General features: G+C 40.4%; 1 protein-coding gene and 1 non-coding gene across 2 annotated transcripts; both read right to left on the reverse strand.

The window, feature by feature from the left end:
• Nucleotides 1-1,137: 1,137 nt before the first annotated feature.
• pold3 (polymerase (DNA-directed), delta 3, accessory subunit) lies at nucleotides 1,138-6,110 on the reverse strand. Its single transcript, XM_072364248.1, has 12 exons — nucleotides 5,963-6,110; nucleotides 5,384-5,439; nucleotides 5,092-5,191; nucleotides 4,954-4,993; nucleotides 4,667-4,799; nucleotides 4,337-4,592; nucleotides 4,180-4,252; nucleotides 3,760-3,895; nucleotides 3,554-3,657; nucleotides 2,289-2,368; nucleotides 2,132-2,210; nucleotides 1,138-1,637 (listed from the first exon to the last, which is right to left on the reverse strand). The coding sequence occupies exons 1-12, from the start codon at nucleotides 6,017-6,019 to the stop codon at nucleotides 1,432-1,434; spliced, it is 1,320 nt and encodes a 439-aa protein (XP_072220349.1). The 5' UTR covers nucleotides 6,020-6,110; the 3' UTR covers nucleotides 1,138-1,431.
• Nucleotides 6,111-8,644: 2,534 nt separating this feature from the next.
• On the reverse strand, nucleotides 8,645-8,732 carry trnar-ucu (transfer RNA arginine (anticodon UCU)). Its single transcript is given in 2 exon segments — nucleotides 8,645-8,680; nucleotides 8,696-8,732. It is a non-coding gene; the product is annotated as a tRNA-Arg (tRNA).
• Between the last annotated feature and the right edge of the window lie 10,498 nt (nucleotides 8,733-19,230).

Genomic DNA, 19,230 nt, shown 5'->3' on the forward strand with positions numbered 1-19,230 from the left:
AGATTATCCCCCAGGGTATAGCTCTCCTTTAGCCTAATAGCATCCACTGAATTGGATCACAGAAAATGTAAAATGTATATCCATCCATCATCTACCGCTTCTCCGGGGATCGGGTCGCGGGGGCAGCAGCTTGAGCAGAGAAGCCCAGATGTCCCCGGCCACTTCCTCCAGCTCTTCTGGGGCGACCCCGAGGTGTTCCCAGGCCAGCCGAGAGACATAGTCTCTCCAATGTGTCCTGAGTTTACATGTAAAATGTATAGATGGATAAAAAAAATTTTTATTCCTTCTTCTAATCAGCAAACTTCAGAGAATACTGCTGAGCTTTTAAATAAGTAAAATTGTTTGTGTGTACCCAAAACTTTATAGTGCACATTTCACTAAATATTTGGACCCCGTTCGCTTACTATAAACAGTTAGGGAACAAATTTGCATTAAAGTTTTACCAGATGTGGAGTTCAGCCCAACTTAGAAGTGATTAACTTTTGATGACAACCCAGATGGTTATTTTTCCACTCAGCCCTGGTGGCGCTTACAGTCGTGAACAGCTCGTCCATAAAGCCCAGATTTCAAACCCACAGACAAACTGTTTTGAGCGACACTAATGTTAAAGACTTTTACCAGTTTCCTCACTTCTCAGACCACAAAGATCTGGAACTTTACTTTGGATTCGGTGGTTTCATGTCTAACAGCTATATTTGTCTGTCTCTACTCAGTTGCTGGGATTCTATGAAATCAAATAATCACACCACGGCCATCCAGGAACTGAAGTAAACTCAGGGAGAGTGGGTGGGGTGGGTCTGTTTCCAGGCTTTGTGTGATGGGAGCCCTGCTGTCTGACACTTTGAAAACCTGTGGAAGAAACTCACCTAAATTTGAACACATTTACATTTCTAAGAATGTGTTTTCACTGACTATTGAGAGCAGTTTGTAAGTATTAGAAGGAGTGTTTTTACTTCCTGAAGGAACTGAGGCGACAGACTTTTTTAGATCTGCACAAAAATCCATTGAACTGCACTTCAGATAAGAAATGAAACCAAATATGTAAAATTCAGGACTGCAATCTGAAATTAGGTGCACTTGTGTTGGAGTCCACTTCTTACCTGTTACAGTACAACAAATGAAGACTGAATATGGAAATGCTGTTTAAAGGTGCTTTATTTTCACAGGAAAAACACATGCTCAGATTTAGTTTTTAATCTTTATTGAACACATGTATTCAGAGCTGATGATGGTAAAAAAAATCTAAAGTAAAATGTTAATAATCCTGAACTGGACACGTCCATGTTGAAAGTCTTTCTGAGAGGTGTACTGCTTTCATTCAACCGTCCACGTGTGGCGTGTTAGAGCTGAGGCAGCTCAATCTAAAGGTCGTTCTAAGATGTTGGAGGCTTGTTCATCAGAGCCAATAGAAATGTCTGACGTCGTCTTCTGTTACTTCTTCTGGAAAAATCCCATAATGGAAGCTTGTTTAGTTCCTTTATTTGAGCTCACAGAACCCTTCTTCTGACTTTTCTTACTGTCCTCTTTGCTACTTGCTGACGGCTTCGCTTTAATGGGGTCTCTTGGAGGTTGCTTGGTGGGCTGAAAATCATCTTCCGTCTCAGAGTAAGACTCGCTCTCGTAGCCTTTTTCTGTAACTGTGGAAAAGACAGAAAAACGGAGATACAATTAATGCAGATTGTCAACTGGGAACCTAACTAATAACCAACTGTGGACCAGAGTGAAGAGAGAGTTTTGCTCAAAGGAAACAAACGTTTTTCCTCTGCTTTTTTTCTCAGGTCGGACATTAAAGGGTTAAAAAATGTGTAAGAAAGAAAGTACAGCAAAACAAAGACAGGAATGTGTCACGATTACTCGGTTTAATCACTGTTTCAGGTAACCGAGTGTTAACAGATTCTTTGTTTTGTTGCCTTTGTGGACACAAGCAGCTGATTTGGAAACAATTACTGAGAAACACTTGCTTTGCAGGGTAACAGAGCTGAAATCAACAGGCAGCAGCAGGCTAAGGTTTCAGCCCTAAACTCAATACTAAGAGGGTTTCTTAAAGGGAGTAAATGTTTAAACATACTCGAACAGACTGATTATCATGTGCATCAAAGTTTGAGCCTTTGCACTCATTTGTTTCTCATACCCATGCATCCGTCTTCGTCCACAAAGGTGCGGGACTTCAGGACTCGCCTCCTCTTCCTTATCTTAGCTTCAGAACTTCTCTGTGAATCATAAAAATGTAATAACCAGGAATTAGATGCGTTCTATAGCTGCAGCAGAAAGTTTAGATTTCAACTTACATCTGATAGTTGAATGGTCTGAACCTCCTTTTTAGGACTCGGTTCTCTTGTTTCCATCTGCTTTGGGGAATCTGGAATAACTGGAAAAGAAAAACACAAGAGATGTATAATTACTCTCTTGGGTTTGGGAATTTACCCTCTTTAACGAACCCACTCAGACCATCGACAGTTTCCTGAATATTGTCAATAAAACCTTCATTTCTCAACCTCGGATGATACTATAAACAGGAAAAAAGGTTAAACATTTGGCTTCCACTACAAATTAACTTTGTTTTCATATTCATCCATATTTATCCTACAAAACCAGGGGATCAGATTGGTCCAATTGAGTCGTTTGATTGGTATCAGCCTCTGCTGCCGGTACGGCTGACATGAAGCAACATTTAATATAAGGTAATTAGCACATAACTAATTAGTACACCAGAACAGAAGTGCATTACTAAAGCTGGAACATGTCATACAGAACATGAACACAGCATTTATTTATGAATAAAACAGTTTTAATCACTGAATTAGTGGGAGACGGTCACATATAGAAGCGTGTTCTACAGGCTGAGTTCAACACCAATGGGGAACAAAACGTTGCGTTCAATGCCAACCCGGAACAATTAGCATTTGGTGCCACATGCTTACTTCAGGGTTTTCTGTTTTGGATATCCTAGTTCCACTTCTGCAGTGTTAAAACTATATGAAACTAAATTTCAGTTTAAGCAGAATGAAGATTTTTTTTATGGATAAAGCTACCAAAGTTAACACATGGCTTTAAAAACTTTAACATATTTATGATGTGTAATTTGTAGGCGAAACTGGATTGAGACTCAGTATTGACACACAATCTTAAGATAATTCAGATCATATCAGGGACAAAAAAATCTAAATCTGGACATCCTTATGGGGAAAGTGCAGATTTGATGCCAACTGTTGGTTTCCATCACTCTTCAACTATTTTCTGAATACAACCAATAAACCAGCATTAAAAACAGAAGCTTTGCATTGTAATTGGACTGCATGAAGTTTGTTAACTCTCATTAAAGTACCTTAAGATGAATCTGTCAATATATAAATAAACTGAATTAAACAGGTCTAAACGTACTGTGTTGCATTGGGTTCGAGGAGCAAACAAACATGTTGCATCCAGGCTGAAAGGCAAAAACTAAAACACATTTTCTCCAGGTTTCATCATTTTCAGGCTGCTTTTTTCAACTTAAACTCTTCAGTAAAGTTCTAAGAATACTTTCAAAGCAAAGTAAAAACACAAAGCTAACCGTCTTCATCACTGCTGTCTGGCTCTGGTCTCTTGATCCTTCGCCTCTTTTTCTTCTCCATCTTCTCCTCCTCGCTGTCGGAATCTTCTTTTCGCTTAGTTTTGCTTAAAAAAGAAAGAAAAGAAAACGACCATGTTGATGATCCTAAATTTTGTTTGATCACGTGACAGAAACATTCCCCCTCCTTCGTTAACACAAACACACACCTCCTGGAGTCTTTCTCGGCGCCCTTTTGCGGCGGCCCAGCCGCAGCTTCACGCTCTTCCTCGGGTTGTGAACTGTGGCGCTGTTGCTCGGCTGTGGAGGATGACTGCGCTGCTGCCTCCTCCCTCGCAGGTTTTTCTGTGGAAGTGAAGAAGAAGAAGCATTTGGAAAAATAACAAACAATGTTGAACATATATCCAAACTGTGAGTCATTTTCTTGTTTCACACCTCAATGCGACTCGTAAAGAAGTCACGTTCTTTTTGTGCGACAGCACCTTGGAAGTACCGTAATGGGGTTTAATAGACCGGATCTGGACTGACAGGCTTATAAAAAGTATGAAACTCCTGAACAAACTTCTGATAACCAGCCAGAGTCTGTCTTTAACAACCTCTCCATGGAAATCACTGATCGTGTGACTCACTTGTTGTTTGAGTCCCAAAGAAGTTCATCATTGGATTGACTTTCGCAGCAGGTTTATTTTTGGGGACGTCCTCCTAAAACACAAACCGTAATAATAAGAAGCTACAGCAAACCCTCCGTTTCTCAGTTAACTACAACGAGAAGACACAAAGACATACCGCAGGTGCACTTTCTTTCACTTCAGACTTGATTTCTTTTCTGTCATCCTGATTCTTAGGAGTAGATTTATTTGAAAACATTCCCATGATGCCTTTTTGTGGCTTTGCGGATGGCTTGGAAGCAACACTGGCGTGTCCATTCATTCCAGGCTTTTTGGTTTCAGGCTCAGAGGGAGGAGCCCGTTGCATATCCCGCACCTGCTGCTGCTCCACAGAAGACATGGGCACAGCACTGGCACACTGGATCGCACTGTACCTGCAGGATGAGCAAAACCTTTTTAAAAAACTATTCTCCAGACAAATCCTCTCCTGCAGTAAGTCCCTTCATACCTGCTGCAGTTCTTCAGGTTGTCTTTCACAGCATCGTAGTCGACACTGTAAAGGGGGCCGCTGTCTTTCAGTAAAGCTTTCTGGACACTGTAGACGTGAACACTGACTATCAAGCTCATCTTTGCTTTGAAATCTGCAGAAGAAACAGCAGAGGTTACCTGCTGTCTAAAGCAACAATACAAATAAAACATCTTTACTATAAACTGCGCAACAGAGGAAGTGAAAGACCAGCAGGCAGTGCTGAACAGTAACTACCACGCTGTGCTGAGGGAATAACATTTACACACCTTCTAACTGCTCTTCTCTGACAACTGACACCTTGTGACACTGAAAAGCAAACACAACATCAAACAAAGTCAAATCAAAATGAAGCCTGGTGTGATTAGAAGAATGCACTCAGAGCCAGAGCAGTTTTTGTTACTCACTGTTTGACCATTACCCACAAACTTCCCCGACACAAGATAAGTGGCGTGGAGCTGAGGTGAGCTCTCCTTCCTCTTGTGGTCCAGGTAATGGTAAAGCATTCTGAGAAAACATCGAACACGCATTTAACCGAGAATAGACTTGGATATGGTCTATATCCTGTCAGAAGGGTGAGAGCTAATTCTGATTTTATACTCAGAGAAAATGCAACACATTTCAAGTTGAATTTTAAATCCTGGGTCACAGCATGGCTGCCAGGTCACGTCATGCACAAAAGTAAAGTTGGACACTTACTGTTTTGCTGTATTAACATGGACTCCGAGAGTGAGACTCAGCCATTTATAGGTAACCTGGTAAAAAGACAATGTTTGTGTTTACATATGCGAGGATTTGGATGCTCGAATAAAGACGGTGAACTCTACGTTTGTTAAGTAGATGTGCGCTTATTTGTCACTTTTGATTTCCATCAAGCAACGTAAATCTTTGCCACTACACAGAGGAACCTTCAACTCTGGTTACTGTACCAGTGCTACTCTGAATCTTACAATATTGACCTACCTTAATTGTAACATACAGTAAATAAAACTACTCAACTGTGGAAAAGCGGCAATAGTCCAGCATTTAGTTATATCTACAACATAATTCATGTGCCGAATTACCCAAAAGACCCCCCCAAAAAATTAGAAATCAATATGCAAACATGTCTATATTTTAACATCTTAGGGAAAGCAAAGATACATTAAACAGACGTTTTTTTAACGCAATTCAACGACTAATCATGCCGAAGCTAGCCTGCGTTCCAACGTTTTAAACTGCTATTAACAGGAAAACGTAAGCGCGAGAGGACACAGAGTGAATCAAAAGCGCGCTTACTATCTTGTTGTGGTCGTTAACAAATTCGTCAATATTATCCAAGTAAAGCTCGTCCATTTTCTACAGTTTTCTTCCAACGTAAACGTCTTATTGAACAAATTCAACTGCGCGGGAAGGCAGTTTATTTACTTCCGGTTTAGTGTCACGTGCTTGCCTGTTTTCCGGTGAATAACAAGCGGCATGCTGCCCTCTACAGGCTAATACGAGCTACGACTGACACCCTTTTAAAAACATGCCTGAAACCAGAGATGGAAAGTTATTAATTCAAAATAAAAAACTGTTTTATACTAACCAACCAATCCAGTGCTCTACATGAGTTGAATCAAACACTCTCTTTTTATTACTTTTCTTCACATCTTTATAGGGAGAGCGCAGTCGGTCATACGGAGCTCCTAGTACATAATGACAGAGTGATTCGGATATTTTAATACAAAATTACTTTAGTACTTCAGTGCATTACATGTCTTGACATCTAAATTAATACATTACAGATATGAATACAAGGGAAATACAACATTTGTGGATATTGAACAAAAACTCTCACATCCCACAAACTCCTTTTCTATAAGTCTATCTCTGACACATTTTTGATTATTCCTCTACTGTGTGCAATCATTTTATTAATAATCAGTTAACTTGACATGCATATTAATGTTTTCTTTAAATACAGTGAGTATGTTTACTAAGCTGAATCTCAGATACCAATACAAACATTTAAAATGTACCTGCAATGTCCTGTACCTGCAAGTAAGGAAGTAAATCTAATCTAAAAATGTTCAAATATAAGCTTGACCACATCTAACCTCCAAAAGTTGCTAAAACTAACAAAAGAAACTCATGGTGATGGAGTTTTCTGTGTCTTTCCACTTCTTTGAAGGCAATGTCACAATCACTTTTACTGTACACTTCATCACAAGTTGAGAGAAAATACTCTCTATGATTTCAACCATGTGAATAAAAGATTATAGAATGGCTGTTGGATAACAAGCGCTGCTTATTATTTACTATAAAAGGAGAAATCCAACAGGCACGGAGAAAATTGGCTGAGTTACAATTCGCAGAGACAGATCTCTGAAGGATCAGCAGGAGATCAGCAGCACCAAAAAGTTGACAAACCTTTGGAATCTTAATGATCCAGGATTAATCTTTTTCACTGGAGTTAAGACACGTTGATGAGATACTTGTGTGCTTGATTTAATCCAACGATGTGCCCATAAAACCAACATGTAGGATGGTAAAAAATGTGTGTTGCTTTCAAATGTCAGAGAACCGTTATATGACTGAGATTGAATGCATGAAACTTACCTTTTAAACCTCCATCATCTCACAGTGGAATGATAACAACAGCCCTTTGAAGGCTCTGTGGTGAAGTTCATGACTTCCACCTGGGGGGCTTGCATGCCATTTCTGCAATAATACAACCCCTGTTACATGAAAGCAGAATTCTAAAAAAGGCTGTCATGTCCTCCCTCTGAGCTGATCGCTCAGAAGCTGATTTCTCCACCCAGTTTCCATGAAAAAAGGAGAAAAGGGTGAAAGGCTCAAACGCAGATGATATGAATTCTTAAAAGGTAAGAGTACGATATTACAAACTTGCAGAACATGAGCCAAAATAAATGCGGCTTACTACCGCAGATGTATTACCTGGAATAACCTTTTGACTCTGGGATTTGCAAATTGAATTTGAAGAAAATGCTATTTTTTTCAAAAGGGGCGTCATCAAACAAAAAAGCAGCACAGTGGCAGGAGGTCACAGGCTCTGTGGCGCAATGGACAGCGTGTTGGACTTCTAGTTACCCAGGAGAGAAGGGATTCAAAGGTTTTGGGTTCAACTCCCACCAAAGTTGCTCCTTTATGATCATGTCAGATATATCTGTGGAGATCAGTTTGATGCGATGCTTCATTATAGAGCAGCGACCTCCAACTCCGGTCCTCGAGGACCGCTGTCCTGGAGGTTTTAGATGTTTCCCTGCTCCAACACACCTGATTCAGATCGATGCCTCATTAGCAGACTTGTGCAGAACTTCACAATCTTTTGAAGAGATCAATTTCATCTGACTCAGGTGTGTTTAAGCAGGGAAACATCTAAAACCTGCAGGACAGCGGCCCTCGAGGACTGGAGTTGGAGATCCCTGTTATAGAGGGAAGATGCAGATAAATTTCTTACTAGTTAGTGCACCCCAGAAGGTATTACGAGGCTGAGTGCCATTGTTTAAGTGTAAGAACTCAAAGTCTTTAATGTTTGTAACGATGTGATGCAGTCCTGAGTATCTGCCGTACATGTAGAGTGTGAGTGGTGTTTCTTTTTGATAACTGACCACATTTTTCATGCCATTCTTGTGTCTTACTTTCTGTTCAGCTCACCTGTTGTGTTCTGCTGACCAGGTGTGCACTTTTAGGAACTCACTGAGTGACCACCAATCTGTTTCTTAAGGGAGCTTTTCTGGCATATTCTGACAACGTTACAAAGTTACTCTCCAAACAAATCTATGGAAACTTGAACTCTCGTCTCTGGAGATTTAGATATGGCTAACAGTCCTTCAGTTTTGCCTGAAGTGGATGGAAATAGAACAAAGTCTGTTTCCTTTTTGGTGAATGTACTTGATCAGGACCACCTGAGTTACCAATATCCCAACATAAGCTAATGCGGTTAATCAAGATTCAACCCTCAAACATAAACTATGACTCTGGTGGGACTCGAACCCACAACCTTTGAATTACACCTCATCTTGCTAGAAGTCCAATGCGCTGTCCATTGCGCCACAGAGCCCATTGCACCTATTTTTTTTGAGATTGTTGTTTCGAAATAAAGCTGAATAAAGCAACATTTGAATATATCTTCTGCACTTTAGGACACTGTTTGGGTCGTAATGAGTCCTGCACAATGTGTTCCGTTTGATTTGGTTCAGTTGAGTTGCAAAGATTTAGTTTTTCACTTATATGGGACAGCAGCTGAATGCTGTGCTTCATCCATTCATTAAAGCACAATTATATCCAACCCAGTATCATTAGTTTGTGTTAACGGCCGTAGGATGTCCTTTCCCAAGTCTAAGGAAACAACAAGTTCTTAAGATGAGTTTTTCTGTGACACCACAAGCTAATTTACCTCTGCAGCAGTCAAAGTGGACCTAGTTTTTAGGTCTACGAAGTTAGGTTAAAAAGTAATAAAGGGAGAAGAAGCAGCACCATTGTTAACATAAAAAGCATAGCTTTTTAATTTCTGTTCATTTATATTTTTAAACCCTGCAAAAACAACCCAAAACAATGAAAGTTTCACAATGACCAAACCTGACACTCAAGCTAAATAAATCCCCGTACATTGGATTAAGCATGCAGCTTTAACACAAGAGCACAAATGCCAGAGTAAAATGTTCCAATTTTATGTTTCTAGAGGCCATGATTATGAATAATCTGAATGTTTCTGACTCGCCTGTGACTCCCACCTAATTACAGAGCGATTCATCATGAATGATTATAGTTTTAAAAGGTTGTATTTGATTATAGATCTTTCCATAACTTTTGTGACAAGAGAACACTGAAGTAGATCTGTGAAAGAATAAGAATAAGACAGCGAATGAGGAACTATAAAGAGGAATTCATGAGAGAAATAAGAAAGAAAGCGGAAGGGAAATAAATAAAGAACAAATAATGGCACAAACATGTTTTATTATTCATTATATGGCATTTATTCAATGAATTGATATTGGTTTATTTATGAAAATTCTGTCTAAGCGCACTTTCCAGGTCCTGTGTTTTTAACCTTCGGATTGTTACGGCCATGCTAACGAAACCTTGACAAAGGAATGAAAATAATTCATATGAACAGGGATTAAACACTCGTCCTGGATAAAATAAAGTAGTTGTTTCCTTATTCATTCTTTTTAGTGACACTTCTATCGTTCTGAGGCCCTGGCCGAAGATTCAGTGACATAACCTGCGAGCACCAGTGGAGAATTCAAAATGTCGACTCGGGGTCACGCATCTACACGGCTTGTTGAAAAGCGAAATGTCAACACTTCACTCTGGTGACTGGTTTGAACACAAAGACGAGTCTCCCGTGGAGCCTGTAAGCAAGCTAAGTGTCACACGTCATTCTGTCAGACCTGAAACCAACTTAACCTCTAACAAGACAAACATTATCGATGCTCACTGAATAAGGAGCAGTATGGTTACTATAGTAACAAACAGCATCAATCAGACTGATGTTTGTCTCCTCAGCTGGTGTTAATATGACATGCAGCTGCTCATTCTGTGATGAACTCGCTGTTTCTGTGCTCTGTCGATGTGACGCCGCAGTCAGAGCGAAGCAGACCTTAGGCTTTCGCTCACTGTGACCTTTGTGACGGCTTCTGAAAGAAATATCAAACAGAAGGACAGCGATGCGCAGCGGGGGGCAGGTAAAATATTCATCTAATGACGATGAGGTACAGAGATAATGGTCTGAACCTGACGACACGGATCAGAGTAGCTTTAGATCGTGATCCTCTCACAAGCTCAACTTTGTCACATTTGCAAGGCTATTTGCACTTGATGAGTATTTCTTTATTCATATGGAAGAAATTATGTATCTGAATGTTTTTCAACGTTAAGATATTCAACCGCAAAAAAGACTGTACTGGACATGAACTAAGTGGAAGTTAAACGAGATGAAATTAACTAAACTTCCGCTTAGTTTGTGTCCAATACAGTCTGTTAATGTACAAACATCAGCTGTTTATTACTGAATCTTACAGACACAAACCACGCTGATGGCATAAAGAAGAATTAAAACACTCACCGAAGCCCCATTATTATTGGACATGGCTAAAATCGGTCACCATGGTAACCGATAAGCCGAAGTTGTACTGGGGTGACTCGTGCTCGCTCCTTTTGCTCCCGATCTTGAATCTAGAATCGATTGCTCTCCCTTGGGATCCCGGATGATGCGGTTGAATATTTTACCGTTGAAAAACATTCAGATACATAATTTCGATGCATAAATATTCAGTGCGAGAAATCAGAAACAGATTTACTTCCATACATTCATTCATTCATTTATCCAATCTTAAAAAGTTTGATGTCTCGTCATTACTGTTGCAGGTGGCGCATGTTTAACCCATTCAAACATATGACTCTGTGTGAGATACTTCCCCACAAAATACACAAAAATGAATAACCAGTATCTCCCTCTGACTGTAAGTCACTGAGCTCTTTTTCTTTGCCTTTTCAGCTCCAGAGTTGTCACCACATATGGGCACTCTGTGTCTGGATGTACGGACACTGAACTCAGTGAGAGAAATACAAGATCAGAGGTGGATCTGCAGCTGAAGTGCAGAGTGAACGTCATACTGAGCTCCTGTGAAGTGTTTTTCTTCAGAGAGATACTGTTTGCTTGTAAATCAGTGCACAGGAACCTTCATGCCAAGTCAAATTACCCAGCTGTCAGAATAATGTGAGACCCAATGAGACCTTTTCTTCTCAGTTTTGCATTTGCACATTTATTAGCTTGGAGTTTAAAACCATGTGCAGACATCAGAACAGAACATGCAAAAACATTGACACATTGTGATAATTTGGGAGCTGAAGATACGACTTGTTGGAGCTTTGAAGAAGACGTCTGTGGATGTTGCCTGTGCTGTAAACAAATTGAGTGAACTGGGATCAATGCATATGTGACACTGGAGTGCCCCGATACCCCCTCTGGTGGGCTCAAATGCCCCTCCAGTGTGAACTAATGGGTGCAAAGCAAACTTCTGTAATCCAACCCTGAATGTGGAAGAGGTGCTGCCTCATCGCTTCTGCCGCTGAACCTGAAAGACTATATTTGGCTTATCTCCACTGTTCATTGAGCAGAGGTGTTTTGCACAGCTAATTCCCTGATTACATCACCACTGTGACAGCCCGTGCATGTGTGTTGATCTGGGGAGTTTATAATAGGTTTTATTTCATACTCAAAACAAACACACAATATTGGACTTGTCAGCCTCGATAAGAAACTCAGCCTAAAGTTTTAAATTACGGATGCAATCTCGTTGGGAAGCTCACAACAACCGGGCTGTAATTAACGTGTTGCTATGCAGGAACGTAAAGATGTGCCTGCAGATGTCAAACAGGGATATACTCAGACTGTGCTGCGACCACAGCCAGAATGAAGGAGATTTCCCCTTCAGGGTATTTAAATTTTGCATTGCAATGTCTAACGAATACTTTCTATAACATACCAGTTGTTTTATTCAGAAGTCACTTTCCATTTCTGCATACAGGCATCTACTCAAGGAAAGAAATTAAAGGACACAACGAGACAGATGAGAACAGCAGTGATTGGATGAATGTTTTTCAGTATAATTCAGTATAATTTTGACAAAGAAGATCAGTTTTTACGCGTTAGTCAGTAAATGCAACAGTTATTGTGGTCTGACCTGAGAAACAGAGCATTTCTGCTTCAGTATTGTTCATTTTGCCTCTGCTCTGTATTCTGCTTCACACACATCTGCAGACACATCTGCCTGTTGTAGTTTTCTGCTACCATGTGAGAACAGAGTCTAACATGGGAAGAAAAAACTTGAATTCTGGTCTGGACTTTTTCCTGCTTGGCTTTGTTCTGTGCAGCAAAGACAGAAGTCTTAAGGAACGAAGAAGAGCGCTGTGGGGAAGTGACACTGATCAAGCTAGTTCAGTAATGTTTCCTTGTGAACTCTCTGTGATCGTCTTCTCTCAACTTTCAGTCAAAGGGCGACACCACGGTGTCTTTGCCAAGTCTTTTGGAGGCCTCTGCAGATCTCCATATCATTTTTGTTGGTTGAATTCCTCCAATCCTTCACTCTGCGTTAGATTAGAGCTACGCACAGACGTGATTATTCCGCCATAAATCTGCCTCTACAGGGCATAGTTTCATGCCACTTTGCTGGAGTTCACTTTCAACACCCAGTGAGCAGTTTTTAATCTAAAGAAGTTTGATAACTGGCTATGCCCACAGGTGAAAAGTGAACTATTTCAATGCAAACCCCATGTTGCTGTTCTGAGGACTCTGCTTTCAGAGTGCTCGAGGCTTCATGTAAAGTACTTGTTTCCTTTTTTCCCTCATTACGACGTCCTGAATGTCTGCTGCTGGCTGTACGCACATCATATATTTCTGTGTTTATCACATCATTTTTATTGTCACGGATGATCAGATATTCCTTGTAATTCCCATAAAACCTCTAAAAAAGAGTCGACATTAAGCCACAGGTCTCATTTGTTGTCTAATTGTTAGTGTGAAATATATGAAATGTGTTTTGTGATGATCTTTTTGAAGTCCCAGTAACAATAGTCTCAAACTACGTCCCAGTACTACTTGCCTATTAGAATCTCTCTGTCCCAAGCTTTCTCTTCCCATGCATCTATGACATTTCCTGTGAAAATAGTAAAATTGCATGTTTTTGAGACCGCATTTGAAGAACTATATTAGCACTTGTCAGTATTGTCTCATATTCATACAAAGCTTGAGAAAATTATGGAAAAGATTTACCATTTCATGTTTTTACAACATGTTGATGTTGTAAAATAATGACATGAAATCAATAATGAAATGTGCTGGGTGGATTCCTGTTTTTTCTCTTTATTTAGTCCATACCCTCTAGTTTGTTAATTGTTTTGCAGCCTAAGAGACACACCGAAGAAATGAGCCATATCAGTATGTAATCTTGCTGACAGTTATATTAGCAGGGTTCTTCAAAGCTGACAACACGATGTATTGATCATACACAGATCAACATAGTCTCATGGTAGTTCGAGGACCTTTCACGAAACACAATCTATTGATTTGAGCTCTTGTACACGACTTTCTCTTTTTATTCCGTACACTTGATTTATTTGAAATGGAAGTACAGTCTCTCATTTAGTGTTTCACAGGCCAAAACGTCCTTATTAGTGACAAATGTCTGACCCAGTATTGCTTTAAAAGAATAATGATAATAATGTTTAGAACAAAAACATGGTTTGCCTAAGAATAGATGTCCTGTGCATGTTTAAAATCCGCTTTTTCTGGAATATATGGTGACAAGTCATGCCCCGGCTGCACGGTGGTGTGGTGGTTAGCACCATGGCCTCACAGCAAGAGGTTCAATTCCCAGCTGGGGTCTTTCTGTGGGGAAGACCCCGTGTATACGTGGGTTCTCTCCTGGTACTCCGGCTTCCTGCATGTTGCATGTTGGGTTAATTGGTGTCTCTAAATTGAGTGTTGTCATTCGTCTCTGTGATGGATGGCAGCCTGTCCAGGGTGTACCCCGCCTCTCGCCCAGTGACGGCTGGGATACGCGCCAGCGACCCTACAGTTGGATTAAGCAGGTATAGAAACTGGATGGATGGATGGAAGTCTCGCCCCACAAAAGAAAACATCAAAGAACCTCCCAAATTGAAACGCATGACTGATTGAGTCATGCAGAGTGCAACAAAACAAATGTGCAATGCATGCTCCTCTGCATATTACAGTGAGTTTGAATTTGTGCCTATGTTACTGGTCTAAAATGTTGCAATTGCATGTGTGTTCAAAGAGCTTATTCACCATATCCGGTGTATCCACACGATAATGTCAAGATGATATTAGTCAAAACACAAAGTCAGTTTTTGTTATGTGGAAAATTTAAAAGGCTGCAACAGAAATGAATGTGATGAGATCTTTGATGTCTGGTCTGGGTTAAGCCATGGTAATCGAGTCTTATGTTGGTGCAAATTCTGGTCTAAGAGGGCCAATACAAAGCATCTGGCACAGGAACAAGGCATTTTTGATTTAGCTGTAAACATACCGACTCTTTTGGACGTTTTTGGATCCTGTATTCATGCCCACTGATGACACATTTTGACGGCTCTGATGCTGCAGATGTGCAGAAGATGTCTATTCTCAGATAAATGCATCATGAATGTGTTAGATATCCTTCAAGCCATCTCATTTCAGATTCATTTCCTCACCAACAGACTTTGGGATAACCTCAACACAGAATCTTGATTGGTTTTCTGATTTAAAATGTCAAATGCACATAGCTCAGAGGTGAAGCTATCTGCTTAAATCCAGCTTCCTAAAATGTTTGACAGCAGTCGTATCTCCCCTTGAAGCACCCGGGGAAGCAGACACGTGTGAAATGAGATGTAGAGATCAGATAGATCCATGCAGAAACGCAGCAAACAAACAATACTCTCTGCAACCTCCTGCGGGTGTTTGGTTCAAAAGCTCTGACTCTTTTTCATGTCAGGAACCCCACGATGATGCACTTCAGAGAACAGATGAACATTTGATAATAAGTTTCCCTCACAAACACCAGTTGAGAGCGTTGCTGTCATTAGACGTGACGTTAGATCTGAATCGCCTACACTGCAGGTGGGGAGATACTGTAACAGTGGGAGTGAAGAAACTTATCACCAAAACATGTTTTATATATTCTCTCAGCAGGCTGCTTTGGAGCTTCATAATAATAAGATCAACTGGAGCCTGTGAAGATGCCTCTTATGGGTGACTCACTGTGGACATCAGACGTCCACTTCAAAGGGAGCTTCATGCAAAAAAAACAAAGAATATTTTCTCTCTGACTTTTCTTTTGTTATCTCAACATGCTGGTAGTTTTGTCTAGGTCACAATAATTGGGTGTCCATTGAAGTTTAGACAAATTTTGAGTGGCTTAAAAAGAAATCAACATTGGTAGTTTGACAAAAAAATCCAGTCAAATAATACGACATATTTGAGAGAGCAGCTCCAATTCAAATGGAGGTAAATGATGTAGAAACAAGTACAAGCTTGTACATGGATTAATGTGAGGAAGAACTCGTCATTCCACACAGATCTGATGTTTTAGTTTGCTGCTTTTTGTCTTGTTAGATTCAATAGAATCAGATTTTACGCCTGTCATGATGAATTCTCATAATGTGCTTCCTTTGGCCGGGACCGGAGAGTATGTTTCAACTACAGGAGGATCACACTGCTCAGCCTCCCCAGGAAAGTTCACTCCAGGGTGTCTGAGAGGAGGCTCCGACTGATTGTCGAACCTCAGATTCAGGAGGAGCAGTTTTCCAGGCATGTCCCACAGGGAGGAGGCCCCGGGCGTAGACCCAGAACTCGCTGGTGGGATTATATGCCCCATCTGGCCTTGGGACCCTTCGGGATCCCCCGGGAGGCGCTGGAGAGTGTCACTGGCGAGAGAAATGTCTGGATTTCTCTCCTGAACCTGTTGCCTCAGCTACTGGACCTCAGATAAGCAGATGTATGCTTCCTTTGGTATCGATTGATATCCTGTTTTCCAGCTCTACCAAGAGTAAAGTGTATTTATTTTTTGCTCATTATTTTTTCGACTTGCACCTGATGGGGTAGTTTTCGGTGGTGCTGAGTTACATGAACACACCTCTGAGCCTCTGAGAAGCTAAACCACTGACTTCAGCTATACTTACAGTAAGTCTGGATTCAGTAAGGCATCCTGCTGTGGCTGAAAACTCCCCAAATAAACCCAAAAAAGCAACTGTGATATGCTGCGAGGGAAAAGCACAGAAGAGATCTACAAAATTGGGGTTTTTCTAAGGTTATAAGCACTAATGGACTCTTTCTAACATCAAAAAGGTCAAAATGACAAAGACTCAACACTCCATCTGAGGGCAATCAGATGAAAAAAAAGGGAGAGGTCCAGATTGTCACATTTCAAACCTCTACAGCTCAACATTCATACAGCGACAGTTTGTTTGTGTACATTTGTATATATATATATAAATAAAATGTATATATTTACCTGCAGCTGCTCTGTAAACTGGAGTTTTGTGCTTTTTACACTTTCTTACCTCATTCCTAAAGAAAGACTGTTTAAAATGACATGATAAAATTGAAATGATAACTCACTAAACATAGCTTTGAAAATGAACTGTGTGAAAACTAACAGCTAGTTTTATTCAACACTGTATTTATGTTACCGTCTATGAATGAGCTCCAGCTCTCTGATATGCGACTACACATCAGCGAACCTCCACTCACTTGGTTCAGTGCTTTCTGACAGCTTGTACTTGTTTCTGGGTTTAACATCCATGCTTTTACTTCACTTTCGGTTAAGTTCTCTGTTACCGAACTGAACCGAAGATCTGCTGCTCTGCTTTATCAGAATTGTTGAGGTATAAAAGTGGAGAAAAGTTCAGCTTCTCTAGCAGCAGTGATGGCACCAGCCAGTTGAAACACGTGACTATCTTTGCTCCATTTCTTTAGCTTATTAGCGTTAGCAAATTGGATATATGTTAGTTCTTGCCCGGTTTGTTCGAAAGTAATGATGAGGAATTGTGAGATGACAACTTATCCTTGGGCTGTTGACATATGACTATAAATACCACAACCATGTAAGTTGTTTAGCAAAATACTTGTGATAACTAATGTAACCACAAAGATTAATTCTAACCCAAACCATATATTTGATTCAAACATGGTTCTGAAGCATCTCTGTATTACACAGTCCCCGTTCTGGGTGACCTGTCCCCGGTCAAAGCTGTCCCCGAAAATGCCCCCGATTTTGAGACTGAATGGGGGAAAATGCGCACAGACTCAAAGTAACAACAGTTATTACGGTAGTCATTTAACGCATCGCCAGAGAAGACGTTGTCTGACGTAGAGACGCAGCAGTGTCAACAACAACAATCTAGAGGCGGCAAAAAGGAAAGAAAAAGAGACCAGCGTCTGGTGAATATGTACTAAGTGGTATGTTGTGTTTTAACTTGTTTATTTTGTGTGACTTGGCTGTGAATGTGTGTGTGTGTGTGTGTGTGTGTGTGTGTGTGTGTGTGAAGTGATGTAACATTATGACACTGTTTTCATAGCTGTTATTAGTGAAGCTGTGACGTTAACATTAGCATGAAATTACCAGGTGATGACATGTTTTTCTCATGTTCTGCTCTTATTCTACTCAGGCTCCTGAGGTGGATGAATGAGGAGATAACTGTGATGTCACCAATTTTTGATTGCCATCTTTTGTGTAATAAAAGCTGGTTAAGATACATGAAAAAGTACTTGTCCCTGTTTTTTATTTCATAATGATGATATTTGAAGATTTTTCACCACTGCAATGAAAATTTCCCCAATTTTCATTTCAGAAATCAGGTCACTTTACGTTAAAATAATGAGAAATGAGCATTAAATGTGCTTACAGTGTCATCTTCAAGGCCAATGCGCTATTAGGTTTTTAAAGAGACTGCGAGCACGTCTAAATGCGTCGATTGAATATCTAAAATCACAAAAATATCTAAAAAATGGATCTAAAAAGGTCTGTGAGTTAGTGCCACACATTGCAGGTGGAGGACATCATGTTGGAGCTGGTATGAAGATGCAGGACAGCAACGCGGCGATGAATCAGAGATAAAGCCACATGTCAGAAGAAGTATCTGTGCTGGGAATGGACGAATAAAAATGCGGTAATCGTCCAACTTTGGAGCCTTCATTGGGAAAATGCAGATAACAAAATGCCTCAGCTGAACTTATTAACTTCTAGAAATGGTTCAAGTCTTCACTTGGAGCAAGTATGAAGGTTTCTGGGTGTCTAACTTTTATTTTATGGTAAAAGTCTGAATCTCAGATCCATTCCCTTTGGTACCTTATCTTATCTGATTCTGTCACAATAATTGAGGAGACTAATTAGTTTTTATTGAGGAAAAATGAGTGTGTGATTTGTGGATTTGACATCCTGCTGCAGGTGTCGGTATTTGGATCGATGATACGCTGAATCAGGTTTAATCATGTTTGGATCTATTCAGATTGGGACTGAGTGTCCTATAATGGATTGGATTTCTTCTTAATAAATGTAATTTAAACAGATATTTGTGGCCTTTTCGTGACTCAACTTTGGTCAGAAAGCTCCAGCGCTACATTACTCTGTGTCGTTAGTCTGTGGGTGATTAAAAACATCTATGTGCAAGTTTCTCACCCAGAACCAGACTTTAAAAGTAGAAGAACAGGTTTAAAAGAAGGAGTATAAATATATTGCAAGCTAGAGTTAAGAAAGAGTTACTTCAGTGATTCCAGTAACTAATGTGCTGGAGGAGTAATCGGTGGCCGACAGCAGGAATAATTTACATCTGAAAGTCTCATGTCTTTCTGCTAGTTTGAGCCAATGACCTTGCAGTCATCTGTCTCATTTTCCAGCCACTTCGCTTCTTCCACCCTGAATTATAATGAAACAATTTGAAGTCTCTGACTCTGTGTACGCGGGCTTCATATAATGATTTTTATAGAAATTACATGGTCGCTGGTGGTGTTGGTCCACCACAGAGGGGCTGCCGTGGCTGCGCCTCGGGCCCAGTGT

Source organism: Leuresthes tenuis, unplaced genomic scaffold (assembly GCF_036924035.1).
Source record: "Leuresthes tenuis unplaced genomic scaffold, fLeuTen1.0.hap1 SCAF_14, whole genome shotgun sequence".
Taxonomy (NCBI): domain Eukaryota; kingdom Metazoa; phylum Chordata; class Actinopteri; order Atheriniformes; family Atherinopsidae; genus Leuresthes; species Leuresthes tenuis.